At 47.7% G+C, this 10,550-nt stretch overlaps 1 protein-coding gene across 1 annotated transcript in view; it reads right to left on the bottom strand.

Annotated features, from left to right (window-relative positions):
- Positions 1–5,689: 5,689 nt before the first annotated feature.
- The window catches only part of LRRC49 (leucine rich repeat containing 49), a 30,991-nt gene continuing 26,130 nt past the window's right edge, over positions 5,690–10,550 (bottom strand). Inside the window, exons 13-15 of the mRNA XM_087707387.1 lie at positions 8,737–8,985; positions 7,410–7,563; positions 5,690–6,360 (exon numbers count right to left, since the gene is read on the bottom strand). Coding sequence (XP_087563513.1) covers positions 6,154–6,360; positions 7,410–7,563; positions 8,737–8,985 — 610 coding nt within the window. The 3' untranslated portion in view covers positions 5,690–6,153. The remainder of the gene's footprint in view (positions 6,361–7,409; positions 7,564–8,736; positions 8,986–10,550) is intronic.

The following is a 10,550-nucleotide window of genomic DNA, read 5'->3' as shown; positions in this document are numbered from 1 at the left end:
TACACGTAGAGGCAAAAAATAATAACAACAACATGATATATGGCGAACATACTGTATTTGCTCTGGAAATACGGACTGAGGATTGCACCATCCCTAAATAAAACGGTGATTCTTTAAAGCTCTCCTCACCTACAGGGGTTTTGCACAAGGATCTCCTCCACTTCCTCTGCAGAGGTGAGGATTGCAAAGGAAAGGGTTTCCATAGGACGGTAATGGCAAGCATTTTTGGTACCGAGTCGCGCAGAAACATCGTGTCTGCACATACGCACTCATTGGTGCCACACTGCAAAGAAATTCGAACTTCTGGGTTCTAGCACCCATGCGCAGGCCGGTTTTTTGGCACTGCCGTCCATGCAAAGGGATCGCGCTCTGGAAAAGCCGAACTTCCGGGTCCTGGCACACACGCGCTGCCGACAATCAGCTGGCCGCCACATATGCGCACACAGTTTTTCAGGACAGCTGATCTACGCACGCGCACCAGGAATCTGGAAGACAATCAGACAAGGCCACATGTGCCGGGCGACATGGCTTCTTCGTGTGCTTCTTAGAGCCGAGGTGGCGCAGTGGTTAGAGTGCAGTACTGCAGGCCACTTCAGCTGACTGCAGTTCTGCAGTTCGGCGGTTCAAATCTCACCGGCTCAGGGTTGACTCAGCCTTCCATCCTTCCGACTGTAAACCGCTGACTCTGTAAACCGCTTAGAGAGGGCTGAAAGCCCTATGAAGCGGTAGATAAGTCTAACTGCTATTGCTATTGCTATATTTGGACACAAGTGCCAAGGTTCACCATCATGGCCATAGGAGAAAAAAAGAGAAACGAACATTAGAAAAAAAATGCCAAGATGATTTATTCATCCTCGCGATGATTTTCCAGAGATCCAAATGAACAGAGAATGAAAAAGTAAGTCACGAAAAAAAAGAAAAAGGTTTCCTCTCCCAAAAATTCCAGTCCATCTTTTTCTGGCCTTCCTGGCAACTTTCGGTCGAGTTGAAAGAATGCAATTTCTCCTTGCTAAGATGAAGAGAGTGCTGCTCTTTGGAAGGCTGGAGGGGGGGGGGGATGTCCCTTTCTCACACTCACACCCCTCAACCATCCTTCAAAACAAACCGAAAAGTTGTCTCAACTCAACGCTCCAAGATGATTTTACAAAGCATCTCAGCCACGTTTCTCTCAAGCATTTCTTCCACAGGAACGGAGCCCTTGGTTTGACATCCGCTTCTCAGAAGGCGAATAAAAAACCACAGCCGAGAGGATTTGGCCTGTCCCAAAAGGTGCTTTCTTTCGAAAGGCAACTGGGCTTTCTGGCTGGGCTTGAAGAGGTTTCGCCCCCCAGCCCAAGAAGCTTCTTCAGTTCAGATGTAACGGTGGAGAAGGGGAAGGTTTATATATCCCTTTGCATTTGGTCACCTGAATCCTGTAGTCTGCGATTTTTCCTGGAAATCTTGTTCATACTCTCTCAACTATTAGAAGGACTCTCAGAAAGAGGACCAACAACCAGATGACTGCAAGGAATATCTGCAAGAGCCGAGGTGGCGCAGTGGTTAGGGTGCAGTACTGCAAGCCACTTCAGCTGACTGTTATCTGCAGTTCGGCGGTTCTAATCTCACCGGCTCAAGGTTGACTCAGCCTTCCATCCTTCCGAGGTGGGTGAAATGAGGAGCCAGACTGTGGGGGCGATATGCTGACTCTGTAAACCGCTTAGAGAGGGCTGAAAGCCCTATGAAGCGGTATATAAGTCTAACTGCTATTGCTATTGCTATAACAATCCTTCCATCCTCCACCAGAAGCTTCTTGGGTGAGAAGTGAGACATTTTCAAGCAAAACAAGAAAGTCCAGCTGGCCTTTGAAAGAAAGCAATTTTGGGACAGCCCTGACTTGGAGGTCTGAGAACCTCCATAGGTATTCTCCCCGTCCGTGTTTTAGTATACAGGCTGCTGAATCGGGCGTTGCAGGCCCAGTGGTCAACTTGTGAAGGTCAGGATGGAGTCCGTGACTTCCAGGATTCCACCGTGGGAGGAGATGGACCACAAGCCTCAAGCGTTCAGGGGCTTCCTACAGGCTTACGCAGGTGTAGGGCTAAATCTCAGGGCCCAGAAGGCACCACCACGAACGTTTCAGCACCTGCAAATTATGCGAACGGCGTTAAGATCTGCGATACTCGAAATAAAACGTCTAGACGAAGAGAGCAGATGCAAAGAAATGTAACCACCACCCGTTTTCTTCACCCCTGTATTTTGAATTAACTTCACCATCATTTGTCTGGCGGGACATTTTCAGGCGATGGAAACCAGATGTGATCCTGGGCTATCCTCCCCCATGTGTAAGTGTAAAATCTACAAAGGAAGGCAGATTCTGGCCTTTCCGATTCTGATCCCTGCGTAGGTAGAAGATATGAAAATTTAGGCAGCTGGACTCCCCTTTTCCAATGATTCCGGAACAGAATGTTATTCCGTATCTGTTCAGGACCCATGGGCTTGGGGGGGTTCTCTGCCAAATAGCTTGGACTACAATTCCCATCTCCCTGCCGGCAGAGCTCAGGCCAGGGGTGAAATCCAGCAGGTTCTGACAGGTTCTGGAGAACCGGTAGCAAAAATTTTGAGTAGTTCGAAGAACCGGTAGCAGAAATTTTGAGTAGTTCGAAGAACCGGTAGTGGAAATTTTGAGTAGTTCAGAGAACAGGTAGCAGAAATTTTGAGTAGTTCGAAGAACCGGTAGTGGAAATTTTGAGTAGTTCAAAGAACCGGTAGCAAAAATTTTGAGTAGTTCGAAGAACCGGTAGTGGAAATTTTGAGTAGTTCACAGAACAGGTAGCAGAAATTTTGAATAGTTCAGAGAACCGGTAGCGGAAATTTTGAGTAGTTTGAAGAACCGGTAGTAGAAATTTTGAGTAGTTCAGGGAACCGATAGCAGAAATTTTGAGTAGTTCAGAGAACCGGTAGCGGAAATTTTGAGTAGTTCAGAGAACCGGTAGCAGAAATTTTGAGTAGTTCAGAAAACTGGCAAATACCACCTCTGGCTGGCCCCAGAATGGGGAGGGAATGGAGATTTTGCAGTATCCTTCCCCTGTCACGCCCACCTCTTCTAAACGGTTTGGTAGATTTGACGAACCGGTTCTACCGAATAGGTGCGAACCAGTAGGAACCCACCTCTGGTTTATAAACTACAAGGGGCTGCTATCATAGAACACAATAAAAGCCAGAGCCGAGGAACCTGCGTTATACCTTGTAAGAACAGCCTTGCTGGATCACGCGAAGGTCTACTTTAGTCCAAGAATTGGTTCCACGCCATGATCAACCAAAGTATCTCAAGACGTTTGCAATTGGGGGGTGGTGGAGATCTAGCCCTTGAGAGGACCTCCAAGTTAGTGGCCCTCCCATCTTGTTTGAACGAATCCCACTGGTTAATTCTGAAGGACCGCTTCTTTCTCTTATGTTCTACATCCCCAATCAGTTTCACAAGATGACCCTGGTCAAAAAAGTCCACTTTTCTCCATTCCATCCTTGATTTCATACACTTCAAACGTGTTTGCCCTTCCGTCAAAATTGCTTCTAAAAGTGAATAAATCTCGAACATCCTAGTCTTGTCTCGTAAAGAAGCCTTCTTTTGGGTTGTCTTCTTCTGCCCTGGTTCTCAGGAGGACCTTGAATTACGACCATGGTCCTGTGGCTTCTTTAGAATGATAGAGTAGATAGTGCTTTAACTGGCCGGAACTTGGAATGAAGACGATCCTAAATGGAAACCAGGAGGCCAAGAAAGGAGCTGCCAGCATCTCTACAAACATCTCACCTGCTCCTCTTCATGACCAAGGAGAGCGAGGAGAAAAGGAAGAGATCCTCAGAAACCCAACCTGGAAAATGCCACCTCACAGTTCAGGCAGAAAGTTCATAGTCCTGGCAGTTTTCTTCCCAGAAGGGGACCAGCAGCCAACGCAAACACCTCTCGTGTTTACCATCCAAGGACCTGCATTAATTCCTTGGCAAATTGTGTGAGGAAACCTGCCAGAGATGACAAAATCATCCAAGGAACTCTTAACCTGATTAAATCGGGGATTAATTGGGTCCTCCAGTCTATTTCGGTCATAAGGATTCTGCTTTGCCCAAGGGACGTCAGCGGATTAACCTCCATAATGGAACACGGCCCCATGACCGAGCTGGAAAAAGCCTCCTTGCCATTAAAGAAAAAATGAAGTACACAGGTTTGAACAAAACCAGAAGGAGGGAGGAGATGAGGGGACAGGAGGCTAAAACATGGAAGAACGGTTGCAGGAACCGGGCATGGCTAGTCTAGGGAAGAGAAGGAGCAGGGGAGACAGGAGAGCATCTTCCAATATCTGAGGGGCTGCCACAGAGGGGGTCAAGCTATTTTCCAAGGCACCCCAAGGCCAGCCAAGGAAGAATGGATGGAAACTGACCAAGGAGACATTCAACCTGGAAATAAGGAGGAACTTTCTGACAGAACAATCAACCCATGGAACAGAAGTTGCCTTCGGAAGTTGTGGGAGCGTCATCCCTGGAGGCTTTCAAGAAAAGACTGGACTGCCATCTGTCAGGAAAGGTGTTGGGCCTCCTGCTTGGGCAGGGGTTGGACTAGATGACCTACAAGGTCCCTTCCAACTCTGTTAATCTGAATCTATCCAAGATGATCAAAGGCCTGGAGACTAAAACATACAATGAATGGTTGCAAGAACTGGGCATGGATAGTCTAGCAGTTTTCCAGTATTTTAGGGGCTTCCCCAGAGAGGAGAAAGGGGGTCAAGCTATTTTCCAAGGCACCTGAAGGCCAGACGAGGAAGAATGGATGGAAACTGACCAAGGAGAGATTCAACCTGGAAACAAGGAGGAATTTCCTGACCGTGAGAACCATCAACCCACGGAACAGAAGTTGCCTTCAAAAGTTGTGGGAGCTTCATCGCTGGAGGCTTTCAAGAAGAAACTGGACTGCACTCTGTGGGGAAAGGTGTTGGGCCTCTTGCTTGGGCAATGGGGGGGTTGGACTATATGACCACCAAGGTCCCTTCCAACTCTGTTAATCTGTTAAATATGACACACTGGAGAAAACGGGCTAATATTTGCACCAAGATCTCTTTGGGGAGCACTCGACTGCCCAAACATCCATCACCCCCCGATTTAAAGAAGAAGGCAAGTTGCTAAACAGGACAGAAGAATTTGGGGTACAGCGACCCCGACTTTGATGCCTTTTTGGCATGAGTTGAAAACCTTTTGATTCAGTCAGGTCTGTTTCATGCTTTCAGGTTTTAAACTCGGTGCTTTGCCCTAAACACGCACTTTCAGCCTCCGGATACTTTAGCCCTTTCTAAATGTTCCACCGAAGCCTTTTATTCCTGCGCTGTTTGCCCTTGAAAGAAGAGTTCCTTTGGGAATCGTCAACAGAATAATTTATTAACTGCCAATCCTCAAAACTCCAGTGTTTTTCACCGGCAATCTTTCGGCTGCTGCCGCCGCCACCCACAGCAGCAGCCACAGCACCAGCAAAAGAAGAAGGAGGAGGAGGAGGAGGAGGAGGAGGAGGAGGAGGAGGAGGAGGGAGGAGGAGAAGGAGAAGGAGAAGGAGAAGGAGAAGGAGAAGGAGAAGGAGAAGGAGAAGGAGAAGGAGAAGGAGAAGGAGAAGGAGAAGGAGAAGGAGAAGAAGAAAGAAGAAGAAGAAGAAGAAGAAGAAGAAAGAAGAAAGAAGACGAAGAAGAAGAAGACGCCATCGTTCAGGACCCAACGAGGAATCCCTGGCTCTCATTTCTTTCCAAGGAGGGCCTGAACATGCGAAGAGTTATAAAACAGCAACAAGTGGTGGTGAGGGGGGAGTGCAAGAAAGTGAGGATCCTTTGGCCTCAGCAAATAATAATAATAATAATAATAATAATAATAATAATAATAATAATAATAATAGTGTGGTCTGCATATCTCGGTGCTCATGTACAGTAGAACATAGGAAAGGAGAAAAAAAATTAAAAAAAATAGCCATCTCAAGTGGAAAGGAGAGTGTTTTGCTAGGAAAATTAGGCTTTTTCAAGGCAAGGCGTTCAGAAGAGTCTCGGAAGGATGGCAACGGTAGAGACCCCTCCGAGGGAGGTGGGGGGTCTTTGTGGGGACCAAGAAAACCCCCGGAATACTGAGAGGGGAAGGAAGGGAGCTCGGGGAGGGTCAGAGTTTCTCTTCGGCCAGGCGCTGCAGGCATTGCCTCCGGTGGGAGCCCTTGTGGTGCATCTCCATCACGGCGTCCCGGACCAGCTCCACGAACATCTGCGGCCAGAGCTTCTGCAAGGACTCGTACTTCATGTGGACGTCGGCGGCCTCCTTCACCAGCTGCTGGACGTAGCTCTGGCAGAAGGTCTTCTTCTCCTTCAGCTCCTGCACGGGAGAAGGGTGGTTGAGGGCCAAGGGTGTTTCAAAACAACCACCACAGCCACCCCAAAGAGAGGGAAGAGGGAAGGTGGGAGTAAGGGCAGCCGGCGTGGAGGGAATCGGAGTTATCACAATGGTAAGATAGCCTCTCTTACAGGAGAATTCAGATAATTTTTAGGAAGGAAGGAAGGAAGGAAGGAAGGAAGGAAGGAAGGAAGGAAGGAAGGAAGGAAGGAAGGAAGGAAGGAAGGAAGGAAGGACTGACTTGCCTCCAGAAGTTGTGAATTCTCCGACACTGGAAGTTTTTAAGAAGATGCTGGGTAACCATTTGTCTGAAGTGGTGAAGGGGTTCCTGCCTAAGCAGGGGGTTGGACTAGAAGACCTCAAGGTCCCTCCCAACTGTTTTTTCAATTCTATTCTACTTTCTATTCTATTCTATTTTATTTTCAATTCAATTCTATTTTCTATTCTATTCTATTTTATTTTCAATTCTATTCTATTTTCTATTCTATTTTCTATTATTTTCTATATTCTATTCTATTCTATTTTTTATTCTGTTCTATTTTCTATTATTTTCTATATTCTATTCTATTTTCTATTCTATTCTATTTTCTATTCTATTCTATTTTCTATTCTATTCTATTTTCTATTCTATTCTATTTTCTATTCTATTCTATTTTCTATTCTGTATTCTACTCTATTTTCTATTCTATTCTCTATTATTTTCTATATTCTATTCTATTTTCTATTCTATTCTATTTTCTATTCTATTCTATATTTATTCTATTGGAAGGAAGGAAGGGTGGGAAGGAGGGTGGGAGAGAGGAGGGAGGGAAGGGAAGGGAAGAATGAGCTAACGCTCAGGCATCGTGAATTTTCCCTGCTGGACCTTAAAGCGAACTGTTTCCTCAGAGGAAATCAGAAGGGCCTTTTGGGCAAAGGAAATTATGTAAGAAACTGATTGTAAAGCTGAGAAACGATTTCAACTCAACGAAGCAACTCGGGCCAAGCAGCCTTTTCCTCCGCGGCCCTAATTCCCTCCAGACGCCTCTCACCTCCTGCTTTTCCGCCTGTAAAACCCCCGAAATGTACGTCAGAACGGATCGGGTGCTGTTTTCCCCTTCAGGCTTCCGCCGGTTGTTGCCGTTGTCGCTCGCTGTCCCGAATTTCTTTCCTTTGGCCTCCAAGAGGAAGCAGAGCTGCTTCTTCCTGGGGACAGGCGAGAGAGGGGGGGGGGGGAAACAGATTGACGAGTCTATCAAATCCTGCCGAGTCCGATGGTGGATGGAGACGCTTTCGTTGGCTTGTGGGAAGCTGATTTATTCCTCCCCTGCCTGTGTGGCCTCCTTCCTCTTCCGTGCCAGGATTTCGGAGGTGCAAGTGGTTAGGACAGGCGGCACCTGTCACGCGGGTTGGACAAACACGGATTTGGGAAACGACCTGAGGAGCAGCGCGGAGGAAGGGAGGGGGGGGGACACACCTGGAACCAAAGAGAGCTCAAAGATGGAAACTCAGAACCAGCTAATAAACCTTTCCAAGCCTTTGGTTCAGGTTGGGCAGAGAGGAGCAGCTGAACTGCATATCCAGAGACACCGAAGGCAGACAGGAGGAGTTCTCGGCTTACAAACATTTGTTTAGCAGCCTCTCCAAGTCCCTCCCTCCTTTTATCCTTTCTTTCTTTCTTTCTTCCTCCCTCCCCTTTCCTCCATCCCTCCCTTCTCTTCTTTTATCCTCCCTCCCTCTCTCCCATCTTTTATCTTTTCTCCCTCTCTTCTTTCCTCCTTCCCTCTCTCTCTTCTTTTATCTTTCCTCCCTCCCTTCTTCCCTATCTCCCTCCCTTCCCTCCCTCCTCTTTTATCTTTCCCTCCCTCCCTTCTTTCCTCCCTTCCCTCTCTCCCATCTTTTATCTTTCCTCCCTCCCCTCTTCCCTATCTCCCTCCCTTTCCTTCCTCCCTCCCTTCTTTCCTGCTTCCCTCCCTCCCTTCTTTCCTCCTTCCCTCTCTCCCTTCCCTCCTTCTTTCCTCCTTCCCTCCCTCCCTCCTTCTTTTATCTTTCCTCCCTCCCTTCTTTCCTCCTTCCCTCTCTCCCATCTTTTATCTTTCCTCCCTCCCTTCTTCCCTATCTCCCTCCCTTTCCTCCCTCCCTCCCTTCTTTTATCTTTCCTCCCTCCCTTCTTTCCTCCTTCCCTCCCTCCCTTCTTTCCTTCTTCCTTCCCTATCTCCCTCTCTTCTTTCCTCCTTCCCTCTCTCCCTTCTTTTATCTTTCCTCCCTCCCTTCTTTCCTCCTTCCTTCCCTCCCTCCCTTCTTTGCTCCTTCCCTCCCTCCCTTCTTTTGTCTTTCCTCCCTCCCTCCCTGCCCCTCTGCTTATCCTCCCTTGTTTACCTGCAGTCTCCCAGCAGCGAGATCAGGCGGTAGTAGGGCACGTTGGAAGATGCCACGTAGGCCAAGATCCCAAAGAGCCTTTCAGCCATGATCATGTCGTTCTGAGTTACCTGCAGAGGAGGAAGAGGAAGAAATAAGAGAGAGAGAGAAGTCGAAGAGGAACCAAAGCAAAGCAGCCTCAACCCCCCAAAAAACATGGATAAATTCCAACAGGGACTTTGGGAGGCCCAACAGCTCCTGTGTGAGAGACAGCACAACCGAGGCAATTAATCAGCAGAATTAGCCATTGGTGGGTGGGAGGGCTGGCCTCCGTGGGGGCTCCGTCAGTGGAGGCTTTTCAGAAGAAACTAGGCAGCCACTTGTCTGGAATGGTATACGGGATTTCCTGCTTGAGTAGGGGGTTGGGCTAGATGGCCTCCAGGGTTCCTTCCAACTCCCTTCCAAGAGATAGAGAGGAGAGAGAGGGGGGGAAGGGAGAGAGAAGGAAGGAAGGAGAGAGGGAGGGAATGGGAGTGGGAGAGAGAGGGGGAGAGAGGGGGGAGAGAGGGGGGGAGAGAGGAAGAGAGAGAGAGGAGAGAGAAAGAAAGAGAGGAGAGAGAGGAGAAAAAGAGACAAAGAGAGAGAAAGACAGAGGAGAGAGAGGAGAAAGAGAGAGACAAAGAGAGGAGAGAGGGAGGAGAGAAAGAGAGAGGAGAGTGAAAGAGGGAGAGAGAGGAGAGTGAAAGAGGGGAGAAAGAGAGAGAGAGAGAGAAAGGAGAAAGAGCAAGAGAAAGGAAAGAGAAAGAGAGAGGAGAAACAGAAAGAGGGGAGAGAAAGAGAAAGAGAGGGGAGGAGAGAGGAGAGAGAAGAGAGGAGAGAGAAAGAAAGGAGAGAGAAAGAGCAAGAGAGAGAGGAGAAAGAGAGAGGAGAAACAGAAAGGGAGAGAAAGAGAAAGAGGGGAGGAGAGAGAAAGAGAGGAGAGAGAAAGAAAGGAGAAAGAGAAAGAGAAAGAGAGAGGAGAGGGAAAGAGAGAAGAGAAACAGAAAGAGGGGAGAGAAAAGAGAAAGTGAGTGGGAGAAAGAGAAAGAGAGGGGAGGAGAGAGAAAGAGAGGAGAGAGAAAGAAAGGAGAGAGAAAGAGCAAGAGAGAGAGGAGAGAGAAAGAGAAAGGAGAAACAGAAAGGGAGAGAAAGAGAAAGAGGGGAGGAGAGAGAAAGAGAGGAGAGAGAAAGGGGAGAGAAAGAGAAAGAGAGAGAGAGAGGAGAGGGAAAGAGAGAAGAGAAACAGAAAGAGGGGAGAGAAAGAGAAAGGGATTGGGAGAAAGAGAAAAGAGGAGAGAGAAAGAGAGAGAAGGGGGGAGGAGAGAAAATAAATATATACCCATACAAACAGTCTCAGGGTATAAGAACAATCCAACAAATTCCCCAAAAAAAACAATTTATGGGGGACTAAGAAAAACACCAGGCTGTTTTAGCGTTCAGCATTCAAAATAGAATGGGCCGGTTGTTTTATATAGGATCCTGGAGGACGTCAGCGGAACAGTTTCCCCCTTGGTGAGAAAATAAGTGTTCCTTCTTTTCTCCTTCTGGGAGGTTCCAGGGGAGTTTAGGATCTTGGCTCCCTTCAACCCTCTGCTCCACGGTGGACCAAGGCCAAGAAAACAAACCGAGAAGCGAAGCTTTGCGAATATTTAGCAGGGCTAAATATATTTCCTACGTTTTAACGAGCGACCGGAGGGAAACCCGAGTTTGTAACCGGTTGCAAAACTTGTTAAAATTTGCTGCGTCTCCAGAATCGGCCTTTATTGGGAAAAATAAAAAAATGAAACACCCCGGTT

This window comes from Thamnophis sirtalis, unplaced genomic scaffold, assembly GCF_051295495.1.
Source record: "Thamnophis sirtalis isolate CommonGarterSnake01/CBP01778 unplaced genomic scaffold, rThaSir2_p1.2 scaffold_2, whole genome shotgun sequence".
Lineage (NCBI taxonomy): Eukaryota > Metazoa > Chordata > Lepidosauria > Squamata > Natricidae > Thamnophis > Thamnophis sirtalis.
This window is presented reverse-complemented; position numbering and strand designations above follow the sequence as displayed.